Here is a 13,811-nt window from a genome sequence, read left to right on the forward strand (position 1 = left end):
TTATATTCTAAGAAATGGAAGAAGGGGAAAAAGAAAGAGAAGAAAAAATAAATAAAATAAAAAAAAAGTATATAATAATAATGGAGGTTTTAATTGGAGAACACTAAGAGCTTATTTGTTACCACTTTTTTCATATTTTTGTAGGGGGGATAATAAAAAAAAGGAGTTTTGCCATTGAAAATAAAAAAAAAAAAAAGATTTGTTAAAATCGATAAATATACACATATTTTATTCTTTTTGTTGTTGTTGTTGTTTCGGGTAGTGGGACAAAGGAATGGAATTTAATTAAAACGTAATGCTTCATTGTTTTCTAAGTTTATTTATTTTATCTACAAATAATTTCCCATTCTCTGACACTGCTTAACCGGTTTATTTCCTTTATATTCAATCCACTTTTAATAATAATCAATCTTTCTAACCTTTTTTTTTTTCCACTCATTTACTAGAATTAAAAAAAAAAAAAAAAAATATTAAGATGCCCCTATACATTGTCTCTTTCTCTTCTCGGTAATTTTTCTTGCTGGAAAATATTATTTGTTTTTATATACCAAAAAACAAGGACAGAGATATAACAGATATAATAATAATAAAGAAAAATAAACTAATTTGATTGGCCGAAATAATTCTGTTAGCTACACTCGGAAAAAAAAAAATATATATATATATATATATATATATTATTACTTGCGAGTATTTCTCAAATCCGAGATTTCCGATAATATTCAAAACGTTTATTTATATTTATTCCCGATTGTCCATTGTCCGTTGTCCATTGTCCGTTGTCCATTGTCCATTGTCCGTTGTCCGTTGTCCGTTGTCCGTTAATATAAGAAAATAAATTATTATCACGTGCCAAGCTTTGTAAAAATAATTTTTATTGTCAATTTCATCGAAAATGTTACTGAGTTAGCATCTTCTTGTATTTTTTTATATACAATCCTTTACCATCCTACATTATGGTAGGCTCAGCTAACAGTATCTTTACTAAGAGAGAAACATTTTAAAATCACAACCATTAAAAATCAAACGTACCTCATTCCTTAAAATATTTTAACAGTCTGTGTTTTAAATAAAGAAGGAGAAAAAAAAGATGTGTCCAAGTCGATTGATAAATATGGTTTCTTTTATAAGAATTTTAAAACATATAACTTCAACACTTTGTTATAAATTGTTGTTATGGCAGTTGTGATTCATCGATGTGTTTAACAGTTTTATTTTTTTGTAACCTGGAAAAAAAAAAAATTAAAAAAAAAAAAAAAAATATTCAACCCGCTAACAATTTTACTTTTCTTTTTTTTTTCTTTTGTTTTCTCATAATAAAAAAAAAATATATATATACTTCCAAGACTTTTTTTTTCAGTATCTGCAAACCGCATTGCTCTTAATAAACTAATTAACTATTAACATAGATAAAAATAAAACTTAAAAATAAAACTTAAAAAAAAAAAAAAAAAAAAAAAAAAAAAAAGTCATTGCTTCTCAACAATACATCATAAATAATGTTGACTTATAATGACAAGTTTAGAAATAAATCGTTAAGTATTTTTAAGCGTTATAGATCTAAAAGTATCCCCAAATCTAAAAACATCGTCATAAGTAATACACTGAATAACCCCAAAAGACCCATTTTACCTACAAACAATGAATTAACAAATCACATTAAACAAAATTTTATAGACCAAGTCCAATTATTAGACCCCAGTATTCAACTAAAACCCCTGTCGCAAATTAAACAGGAATCAGAGACAAAATTCTATACTTCCTATTTAAAACCTTCTTATCAATGGTTATCAGAAAATAAGTTGAGCTCAGATCTAATGAGTTTGTTCAATAGTATGAACACCATGTCTGGTATACATAGTTTCACTATAAACCAATTGTTTGGAAAGAAGAAAGATATACAATGGGTTCAAGAAACCTCTCATTTCCAAATTGACTGGAATGATTTTATGAGTACCAACTTATCCGTAGGGGATATAGTATGTTTAAGGCAGTATCCTGATCAGTTAGCTATGTGTGTACAATTACCCAACCAAATTGAAGATACGAGATATACTTTTGCCCTAGTTGATGGCACTCTAGTCTTTGGATTTAAATCAGCAGTCACCTTAAGATTACCCTCTATGTTTAATGAAGAGGAATGGGGGTTTAATCTTCACAAGAGTAGATTAGTGAAAACCAACAAATTGACATTAAAGTCTGAAACAAAAACAGAAACTCAAAAAAGTAATAATAAAAAGAGAGATAATAATTTAGGTTATTTTAAAAATGATCGTAATATTTCACATTTTTTACCTGTTATTGCCAAACAACTCATTTCTTCTTACTTACCAAGCTACTTTAATGAAAAGGCCTGGGAATTATTACCCACCGTCGAAAGGAAATTATTCCAATTACACTTGGAATTACGATCAATTAAAAAAGACACTCCATGGCAAGTAGATTTGCCGTATATTTTAAACTATCTTACTGACAATAACCCTAATTCTGGAAAATACAACACAAAATTTGATCCATCCTTGATTGTGGCAACATTTTGGTCCTTGCGTAACCAGCAAGAAGATAAGATTTTGTGGGGTGACTTTCAATTTAGCAACGCCTCTTTGAATCCAGTTTCCATCACCATTCTACCAAACGATAAACTGAGAAGGGCAATTTCCTCTCTAAACTCGCATGTCATACAGGATTTTGTTGATGATTATAATAATAATATTACTGATAAGAACGAAAGAACCAATTTGGAACAAAAGTACCCAAATATAGCAATATTTTTGAAAGACTACGTTGCTGGAAATTTGATTTCAGAGTCAATTGCTGGTCCTTTACTTTGTAAAATTTTTAAAAATTTGTCCAGTTACAGAAGAGAACATAACCTATCAAAGGATTTAGCACATAAATTGCTAACAGAAATATCCAAGTCATCAAGCCCCAATCCTTTATTAAAAAACCATGAACTCAATTTGGAATCTTTGGAAATAAAAACTGATGAAAAAATTTTTGAATTTTATGGTGATTTCGCAGAATTGGAATACAAAAACGAGCCTTCGTTGCCTATTTTTAAAGATCCTATTTACTGTATAGACTCGATTGATGCACACGAAATCGATGATGGTATTTCCATTAAACATAAGGGAGGCAATATTTACACACTTTCAATCCACATTGCCGACCCAACCTCATATTTTGTGGACATTGATGGTAACAGCAATACACCAAAACTATCAAATTATACTGATATTTATACCATTGCACAAAATAGATCCTTTACTACATATTTACCGGATAAAGTACAACCCATGTTCCCAGAACTATTTGTCAAACAAATAGACTTGGGTAATAAAAGGGCCAGAACTTTAGGATTTAAAGTTGATATTGAATTCATTAACAACAATAAGGATATTAATGTGTTAAGAAATACTTTTGATTTTCAACGTTATAACGCTGAAAATATACCAAAAGGCTTTACATATGAAATGGTTGATAAAATTTTGGAAGGTGATAAAAAAGTGGACCCTGAACACCACAAAAATTTAACTAAATTGTATCAAATTAGTAACCTCCTGTACAAAAAAAGAATTATAGAAGATAATGCAATTATTTTCGGCGAAGGATTTAACAAGGGCTTGGTCAAATTAGATAGTGAATCCCAAATACACTTTTATGATAACAAAAATACAAAATCAACAACTTTGGTCTCGGAAATCATGATTTTAGCTAACAAGTTAAGTGGCGAGTACTTGGCTAAGAATAAAATACCAGCTATATTTAAATCGTATAAAGAATTAAATGTGGATCCACAAGTTGCTGCTAAGTATAACAATTTGAAATTACAAACTAAAAAATCACTTGAAGTAACCAATAGATCTACATATTTACCCAGTTTCCAAGATATAACCAAGTATATGTCAATTTTAAATACTAGCACTTTCGTTTGCGACCCAAATTTACCACACAACATGTTAGGTTGTAAACATTATGCTACTGTGACTTCGCCCTTAAGAAGGTTCCCGGATATAATTAATCATTTACAAATGTGTGCTTTTAAGCAAACAAAAAAATTCATTTTCACCGAACAAGAAATAAGATCCGTACTGCAAAAAAATATCCTCCCTCGAGATATTATTCTAAGAAAATATTCTAAAAAAGTTTCCAAATACTGGACCCTAAAACAATATAAAGTTGGTGATATATTACCAAGCATCATGATTACCTCGCTACCTGTTATGAATTCATCTGGATTTGTATGTTTGTACTCACAATACGCGTCAGGTGTTTTAAGATTAGCTCCAAATCATTCTTTCAAAGTCGGGGATATCGTGGAAAATTGTAAAATAACCAAAGTGGACGCTTTGGATGGAGTTTTAGAAGCTAGTCTATAAAATCCATCCCCTCCTCTCCCTCTTATATAATATACATGTATATAACCAACGAGCGATTACTACCATAGGTTTTTTAAGCTATATAAATTTATACAGAAATTACGAGATTATATGTAAATATGTAATTAATAGAATCAAATACAATATTAATATATATATTAGAAACAAGGGGAGAAGAGAAATCTTGTGTAAATTAAAAGCTTGGGTTTGCTAAAGTAAAATCAGAACCCAAATCATCAATGATATTATTTAACAACGTCTCGGCATTTGTGGAATTTAAAAAATCATCCAATGAATTCATGTCCGGTGATTTCGAATGAGTCTCTATGGGCACGAAATTTGATTGTTTAGCACCATTTGTATCTTGCTGAAGTGTTTGATCTTGAGAAGCCACTTGTGATTCATTATCATTTGAACTTTGCGTCTCAAGTATAGCAGTCTGCTGATTATGTTTTTCAGTCTGTTCGGCATAAGAACCGTTATTAGGTATATTTTTGAAAGGTCCGCTGTTAAAATTGGTATCAAACTGCCCCATTTTATCAAAACTCATTTTTTGATTTTCTTGTTGTGTTAACTGAGCACTCGAATTTAGAATATCATTTAGTACTATTTTTTTATTACCCTTTGGCTGCTCTACCACATTTTTTGTCAGCGAGTCTGGCTGAAACAAAGATCCATTATACGTAGAAGCAAACATATTTTTCATAGAATTATAGTCCTGATTAATACCGTTACCATCAACATTAGGGTTGGTATTTGTCATGGTGTTGCCTGCCCCAGGCATGTTGTAAGAAGTAAAAGATCCCTCAGAATTTACAATAGTATTATTTAAATTATGAGACTGCACAGATTGGGTGGATGTAATAGGTAATGGATAGTTTAGCTGTGCATTGTTATCTCTCATTGAAGAAGGGGTAATAAATGGTGGTCCTTGGATAGATGGTTGAGGGCCTATTGTCGTTGTAGTTGGTGTTTGTTGATATATGAGCGGCTTTACTGGTTGGATTTTACTTGTTCCGATATTTGGCTCCCCAAAATGCAAAGGTTTCCCAGCACTATTACCAAATATATTTTGGTTTTTATTCATTACATTTTTATAAATATTTTCCATTTTTATATTAAAATCATCCAATTTTTTCCCCTTTTGAGAATCTTTGAAGTTAATTAATTTTACATACAACGGGGATTTAATATTTAACACATTAGAGCATATTTCTCGATAATCAGATATTTCTCCTATAAAATCCACAAATTCTTCAGTACTCATTTTTTCTTGTTCCTGATAGCATTGACAAATCAATCTCAATAAAATTTGAACAAAAAATTTAAACAAATTTATTGTTACGCTTGCTCTATTTTTCCACTTGGAATCAGCGTTTTGTATATTATCAAACTCTTTGATAGTATTAGAGGCTGTATAAGTTTTATAAACTTGAAAAAATAATAATAAATCATCCTTATTAAAGAAATATGTTTCCGTTAGATGGAAACAAAGAATGTTCACCATAGCCTTTAGGTTCAATCCTATCAGTTTACTTAGTGTAATAAACGTGTCAGAATTCATACTAACTTTTATAACCTCGTATGAAGATTTTAAATACTCCTTATTATACTTGGCAATTTTCTCTTTAATATCATCAGTTGGATCTGGAGCCAATTTGTTGATCAACTCATTAGATGAGAAAAAAAAATATGCTCTGATCAAATTGAAAACTTGCTTCATTTTAATAGACTCCACAAAGAAAACAGAACTTTCATAGGAGTCAGGTAATTTGGGGGAAGATTTTTTTTCCTTTTCCTCTGTGGAATTCTCCTCCTTTTCCCTCGCTTTCTGAACCATGTCAACACAGAAATATAAAATTTGTAGGTATCTATGATAATAATCAACGTCCTTTAATAAGTCATGTAAAACTTTAGTATGGGTGGAGCTAAGTAAGTTACCCAACTGGCTATATTTCTTATTAAATAAAACGTTACCACTAAAATCAGCCATTATTTGAATATAAATAATCAAAGAACATTTTTCTAAATCTTTTGGGTTTAAAAGTTTCAATTTGTGACCCTCTCTCAACAAAAATGAATATAAAGAGGTAGAATCTACAATGCCTAAATCAATCATATTCTTGGGATAAAGACATGTAACCGTATTATAATCTATGGCTGAGGGTAAAGATTGTGTTATTGATATCCATAGATCCCAAAAACAACATTGCCACCAGCAAATCCTTTTCCGTTCGGCAATTTCCTCATCCATCCCAATATAATATTCCCATCTATAAAGACCCATGTTTATTGCATACCGGACTACAAAGCTTACTAAATTTTTGATGGAAATAATGTTTTCAATCCATGTTCTTCCACCAATAAACTTCAAAAGTGATTCCAAAAAAACTAAGTTGTCTGTAATAATTTGAGCCGACCGTTGAAAAAACTCAATAGCTAAAATACTTAAAATTTCTTCAACCTGTAAATATTTAGGAACGGCCACAGAAAAAGTAGTTGGAATGTTATCATCCTGCAAAAAGGGTAAAAATTCCATAAAGTACTCCTTGCGGTGAAGATCTATCAATTCTATAATCCATTCAAAAAAATTTGTCCATTTGTTAGGGTCAATTATAGACTCAGTAAGATTACAATACAGTTTAAAAAATTCCTGGTTAGAATCAAAACTTTTACATAATAACCCTTTGGGGATCTTGTTGAATAAAGTATGTATGCCAATAACCCGATTGTATAAAACTGGAGTGTCGGATATCCTCGAAAAATAAAAATCTATTGGTGTGGACCACATCTCAAAGGAAATACTAGTGTTCATAAAGAAATATTCAAGAAACTTTATCACAATATATAAAGACTCCTTTAGCTGTCTTTCACTAATTATAACCTTCATGTCGTCATCAGTTTTGGAGTTATGAGAAAGTTTTTCAAACAAAAATTCGATCCCTGCACGAGAGAATAATTTAATACTATTATACACCCCAAATATTGGAGGCGAAGGTTCTAAAAACTGATTCTTCTGCTTGTTGGATTTTTGGGTGGAATTGCTGGAAATGTTGTTTTTTTTATCAAGATTGCCCGAGGCTCCAGGGTAAATAAACTCAAAGCTAGATATCTTTATCTTGTCATTAGTACTTGACCTCAACAATTCAGTTTCAACCGAGATATCGTTGTGCGGTGAAATTTGTTTTAATTTCTTTGCGTCCCATGTGATATTGTTCGGTAGCAATTTCAATAATTGCAACCTGTTTTTCAAGTTTTGTAGCATTGTTGGTATTTCTAAATCTCTTCCCATTACATCATCATACTTGACACTATTTATTAAAAGTTGGACTTGTTCGATCAAATTAGAGTTATCTTTATTGGCAATAAAGCACTCTTTTTCGTTGCTTAAACTCTTATCTTCAGGAGTATTTTGATTAGTGGTTGACTCACTATGAGTTGTTGTTGTGCCGACAGCAAAAGGCGGTAGAGTGTCACTCTCCATCATTGATGTTGAACTAACACCAGTATCAGTTCGTTCTAAGGCGCTGGTGTCATTGCTAGTATTCTCCTCTGAAGGAAGTATAACCCCGGTATTAGTAATGGAAATAGTATTTAACTTGCCTGAACTTAAATTTTTGTTTATAGAAATATTCCCCTTTTTCCTAATAAAGTTATTATTGCCACTGGCAGCCACATCACCAAGAAGACTTCTTGTCTTCCTACTTGTATATTCACATACACATTGATACGCCTGACAATTAGTGCATGGCTGTGATCCAGTACATTTAATTTTTCTTTTTCGACAATTGGTGCAAGCTCTTGAAACTTTGCCAGTTGTGACCCTCTTCTTCTTTTCCGTTGTGGCCATCATATAAGGATAGATATAAATATATATCTATATCTATCTATATATACAGATATGGGTATACTTTTTTTTTTTTTTTTTACTGGTTAGTTGTTTAGATTTTTTGTATTAGTGTAAAAAGTGATATTGTGATAGGATGTAAGTGTTTAGGCCATATACAAAAATATGACATATATAAATCAAAAAAAAAAAAAAAAAAATTATATGTATACAGATATATATATATATATATTATAATACAAAATCATTCTTCATTTCATACAAGTTAATATCATTGCTAACTCTTAAATTCCGGTTACTCATTTGAAGGGTTTTTTTTTTTGCCACTTTTTTTTTTTCTTTTACGCGAAATCAAAAAAAAATAAATAAAAAAACAAAACTTCGGCCTTTCGGATAACTTACGTCAATGGAACAAAAAAAAAGTTTTGAATCACGTGCGTTTTGTTTGTTATCCCGCATTATTTTTCCCTAAATTGCCATGCATTTTTTTTTTAGATTAAATTTTTTTTTTCTTTAATTACATTTCCTAAAATGGAAATTGTAAACAAAATATAGCAAAATATTAATAACAAATGTTTATCGTACTTAATATTTGGCATGGTCGATGGATTCATTTACAATAAAAAAACAACCATCTTTTCAATATAACAATAAGAGATCAAAAATCCAAAATCTTTTTGCTTATTTAAAATATTGCTGGGTTAATTTCTTTCCCTTTTTATTTCCATTACAGAAAATCAATTTTTAAAATGAACCCAGCAAGTACTAAGCAGCTAATTCTTTTTTTTTTTTTGATCATCTCTACTCTTCAATATTAAGCTTTATATATATATATATATATAGTCATTAACATCATATATAAATCAACATCAGTTAACGATTCAAACTTTACTTTTTGTATTTATTCAGATATATTTGTGTTCATTTTTTTTTTTTTTCCTTTTTTAACATTCCTTTCCGTTTTTGCAACATATATCAATTGTACGATGATATCAGATCTATTATAACAAAATAAAAAAATTAAAAAAATATCAAGCTCGAGCAGCACACAAAAATTACAATTTTCTAATATATACTTCCATTGAAATAAAATTGAAAAAAAAACATAAGTTATTTAATACCCAAAAAATAATACCCAAAAGCAAAAAAAAAAAAAAAAAAAAAAAAAAAAATTTAAATTTATCTCATAGCTACTTTCTAACATATTGACATTTTAATATTTTTGTAATAACACTTTTAAAAGTAGATTAAATACAAAACCAAAAGACCAGAAAAAAAATAAGTAAATATAAAAAGAATATGAGCTGTCAAACTTTCCATTTTAAAACACCAAATTATACAGACGCTTTAAATGCATATAACTCTAACGTAGTTGCTGCTGCGGCGGCAAGTTCCAAAAATGTTAGCAAAATAACTGGCAAATTGGCTATTCAACAACAGAAAAAACATAAAAATAGAAACAACAATAATAATTATAGTGCTAAAAATAATAGATACAGTTTTAATAAAAGTTATTCAAGTTTCAACAACAATAATAATGTCCACAAACATGACTTTTGTTTAATAAATAATAATAATAATAAAATGGATAAGGTAAAATCTTTCCCGAATAATAATGATGGTAATGGATATCTAGATAGTGCAAACAAATTCCATAATAATAATAATAATAATAATAATAATAATAACACTATGGGTATTAGTAATGCCAATGAAAGTAATTTAATTCCTGTTGACAACATTGCAAATTTAAAAACATTATTAAAAACACGTTTTGAAGCAGTTACTAATAGTTCTATAAAAACATTACAAAATGAACCAGATCTTAACAACCATAATAACAATAATAGAAGAACCCAAAAACCAATTTTTTGGAAAACATATTATCAATTTACTGACAATGAGAATAACTTGTCAGCATCTCCATTTTTGCAAAAATTAGATGATTTACAAGAAGTTTATCATATAAAGCAGCCTATTACTATTGGTCAGCATCCACTTTTCACTATTAAAGACCTATCTACAGCATCGGACATTATGAAGGAATATAAAAATTCTATTCATGATACTTCTTCATTGAGCACTTCACAATCGACTTTTGATGGTACTAACTTTTTAACCATCAATAATGACAATATAAATAGTACCAGTAATACCGCCAGAATTAACAAAAATAATAGGCTGCGCAGTAAAAAAATTAGTGGTGCCACCAGTAATCCTTTTTCAAACACTTTTAACGCCACGCCAGGTGTCAGCAATGTGAACGATGCTCTAAATAAGACTAATACAACGAATAATAACGAAACTTTTATTACAGACACTAATATGTGGTTGAAAGATAATATTATACCACAAGTGACATCTGTTAAATTTAGAAACCTAAAAACAACAAGAAATGACAATAATATTTTATTAGCCCATGATTCATTGATAGAAGACGAAAATAATCATAATAATGATAGTTTCACAGCAGAAGGCTTTAACGTTGCTGATTTATCCTTTGATGGGAAAGCCTTAGATAGAAGTGATATTTTCCGTATGGTCGATTCATTTACTGTTGAGGATTATAGGTTTAATAATCTTAATAATAATAGTTATTCAACCAATATGGATTATGAAAACATTTTAGGAAATATGCAAAATTTGTTACCAAGAGAAATTGCAACATTACATTAAAAAAAAAAAAATTATTTCGTCGTTATGTTAAACTATAAGTATTATTATATGTACAAGTGTTTGTGTTTTGACTTTTATAACGGTTTATTTTATAAAGCATTTAGAGATAAAATAAATTAAAAAATAATTATAAACTTTTCTTTTAAAATACTAAAATTTACGTTTTCTTTTATTATTGATAACTCAATGATATATATATATATATATATAATTTTTTATTTCATATTACATATTCAATTTTTTTTTTTTTTTTTTTATTTCCAAAATATTTACATGAGAATAATAAAGGGTCTGACAAAAAATTGCTTGTTGTATTAATTAATGTATTTTAGAAGGCTCTTCCTGTAACTTTATAACCTGGATTAGATTTTCTTTGTTGATGTATTTGTTCCGCTGATAAATAACCCTTGGATACTTCTACATCCACCAATTCTTTAATACTTGTGACGGCACCTGCAATTACTGGTGTAACCCTCTTATAGACAACAGATCCTCTCTTACCAAGACCTAACGCAGAGACTATTTTCTTGGTTGACTGTGGTAAACCAATCGTAGATCTAATTAATGTTATCCTATAAAAAACCATTTTTATTTGTATGTTTTGAGCTATTAACTTAGATTATTTCCCTTTTGAAATGTCTTTTATAAAGTGGAACCCCTTTTTACCACAAATGATTTGTTTAACTAGAAAATATCCTGGTGCTTTTTTTTTTTTTTTTTGTCTTATTTAATTAAAAAGTATATATATATATATATGTATATATAAATGTGTGAGTAATTAAAAAAATTGAAGTTAAGCTTTTTAAAATAATCAAATGCTTTTTTTATGTATTTTTTTTTCTATTTTTTTAAAAATACGCGTGTGTTACCCGATTATAAATAGTAAACCATTCACGGAATACAAAGTCCGTTTCGGACATTTGAAAATTTTTCAAAAATAAAATAATTGAAAACAGGATAAATGGGGTGTTAAACACTATGATTTTCTTTAAATTTTTTATATCCATTTTTTTTTTTTTTTTTTTTTTTTTTTCCAACGCTTGTCAATATTTTGAAGATGGAACGGACTTAAGAACAAAACAACAACAACATAAAAGTAATAGCTTTTGATTCATGGTTTTCATTTACTAGAACTTTGTTGTTAAGTTTTTTCATTTATCACTACGTTTACGGTAACTAGTTGAAAAAAAAAAAAAAGAAAAAAAAAAAAGAAAAAAAAATAATAACAATAATAATAATAATAATAATACTTAAACATATATACATATATATACATCAATTGAATTGAGAAATAACTACACTTTCTTATACTTCCACTTCTAATAAGATAATGAATTCAAATTACTCATTAGAAAAAGCTATTGCAGCCCATACTATAAATACCGATACCAAGAACGAACTTCCTGAGAATTCAAAAAAGAAAAACGAACAAAAGAATGCATCTACCAAATCCAATGAAAAAAAGATGACTAAAAACACATCCTCAAAATTATCACCGGAAGAAATTCATCAAAAAAGGTTAGCAAGAGAAGCTAAGAGAAAGGCGAGAAACGATGCTTTGATAGCAAAGGGCTTACATCCTGATTATGATGAAAACATTGAATTCATTAAAAGACCAATGTTGTCTGTTTTGCCCTCTAATGCTACGCCACCAGTTGGCATTCCCCTAACTATTATGAGCTATAACATGTTGGCACAAAGTTTGATTAGAAGAAAAATGTTCCCTACAAGCGGTAATGTTTTAAAATGGTTTGTCAGGAGTAAGCTTCTAAGCAATGAATTCATCTATTACAAACCAGATATAATGTGTTTGCAAGAAGTCGACTATATTCAATATCAGAACTTTTGGAAAGAGAAATTTTCCAACTGGGGATACGAATCCCAATTTTATAGGAATCCAACCAAAAATCATGGATGTTGTATTTCTTGGAAAAAGTCGGTTTTCCAGCAAGGTTTTGTTGATAGGATGTTAATTGATTACGATAAAGAACCTAGTGGTGACATTGAGCCAAGAACTACTACAAAAAATATTGGCATAGTATTGGCCTTAAAATTCCAAGATAGTTATAAACAAAAGTTTGCAATCGATTCAAAAACAACCGGTATTATAATTGGTACAACTCATTTATTTTGGCACCCATTCGGTACTTTTGAAAGAACTAGGCAAACATTTGTTGTTTTAAATAAAATAAGGGAATTTCAAAAAAGGATAAACATTTTAAACCCTGACACCAAGTGGTATTCATTTTTTTGTGGCGATTTTAATTCGCAACCATTTGATACACCATATTTATCAATTACTTCAAAACCAATAAATTATGACAGTAACAAAAGAATGAAAACAGTTATCGAATGTAGTTTGTCCTTTAAATTTAGTAAAAAAAGAGACGGGGATGATGGAGACGATGAAGAAGATGGAAATATTGAACTGAGTAAAGATCAACCCCAAAGTCCTGTTCCATCAGATTATCAAGCTACTGAGGAACAATACGAATTATGCCAACGTTTACAAAAAGTTCATAATAGTTTAAATATGAGAGCTATTTCATTATACAGTATTGGTTATGGTAAAGTACATCCTGAGAACGCTAATGTTCATCGCGATAGAGGCGAACCTGAAATATCTAATTGGGCCCATACTTGGAGGGGATTGTTGGATTATATTTTTTTCATTAGATCATGGGATACCACCACTGATTGTACTCAAATTGATGATTTTGATACTTTTGCCAAAGAAAATGATGTTTTGGTAACAAAATATCTAAGGTTACCGCCAGCTTCAGAGATGACTGAGCATGGTCAACCACACGAAAAGGAATATGGAAGTGATCATCTATCAATTATGTGTGAAGTATATTTGAAGTGATGTTACCACCACTGATATTATTATAATTATCATTATTATTGCC

The 13,811-nt window shown here is 29.4% G+C and overlaps 5 protein-coding genes across 5 annotated transcripts; 3 read left to right on the top strand and 2 right to left on the bottom strand.

Moving 5' to 3' along the window:
- Nucleotides 1-1,499: 1,499 nt before the first annotated feature.
- Nucleotides 1,500-4,379, top strand: DSS1 (exoribonuclease II; the record flags this gene model as incomplete). Its single annotated transcript, XM_046080209.1, has 1 exon — nucleotides 1,500-4,379. One exon carries the CDS (start codon nucleotides 1,500-1,502, stop codon nucleotides 4,377-4,379), a length of 2,880 nt encoding a protein of 959 aa, XP_045937537.1.
- A 193-nt stretch (nucleotides 4,380-4,572) lies between these two features.
- On the bottom strand, nucleotides 4,573-8,229 carry SCDLUD_001254 (Zn(II)2Cys6 transcription factor; the record flags this gene model as incomplete). Its single annotated transcript, XM_046080210.1, has 1 exon — nucleotides 4,573-8,229. One exon carries the CDS (start codon nucleotides 8,227-8,229, stop codon nucleotides 4,573-4,575), a length of 3,657 nt encoding a protein of 1,218 aa, XP_045937538.1.
- Nucleotides 8,230-9,525: 1,296 nt separating this feature from the next.
- On the top strand, nucleotides 9,526-10,902 carry SCDLUD_001255 (uncharacterized protein; the record flags this gene model as incomplete). The annotated part of the gene is made up of 1 exon (XM_046080211.1): nucleotides 9,526-10,902. One exon carries the CDS (start codon nucleotides 9,526-9,528, stop codon nucleotides 10,900-10,902), a length of 1,377 nt encoding a protein of 458 aa, XP_045937539.1.
- Nucleotides 10,903-11,230: 328 nt separating this feature from the next.
- Nucleotides 11,231-11,488, bottom strand: MRPL33 (mitochondrial 54S ribosomal protein uL30m; the record flags this gene model as incomplete). Its single annotated transcript, XM_046080212.1, has 1 exon — nucleotides 11,231-11,488. One exon carries the CDS (start codon nucleotides 11,486-11,488, stop codon nucleotides 11,231-11,233), a length of 258 nt encoding a protein of 85 aa, XP_045937540.1.
- Nucleotides 11,489-12,232: 744 nt separating this feature from the next.
- NGL2 (RNA exonuclease) lies at nucleotides 12,233-13,768 on the top strand (the record flags this gene model as incomplete). Its single annotated transcript, XM_046080213.1, has 1 exon — nucleotides 12,233-13,768. The coding sequence occupies one exon, from the start codon at nucleotides 12,233-12,235 to the stop codon at nucleotides 13,766-13,768; it is 1,536 nt and encodes a 511-aa protein (XP_045937541.1).
- Nucleotides 13,769-13,811: the final 43 nt, after the last annotated feature.

This window comes from Saccharomycodes ludwigii, chromosome I, assembly GCF_020623625.1.
Source record: "Saccharomycodes ludwigii strain NBRC 1722 chromosome I, whole genome shotgun sequence".
NCBI classification, from domain to species: domain Eukaryota; kingdom Fungi; phylum Ascomycota; class Saccharomycetes; order Saccharomycodales; family Saccharomycodaceae; genus Saccharomycodes; species Saccharomycodes ludwigii.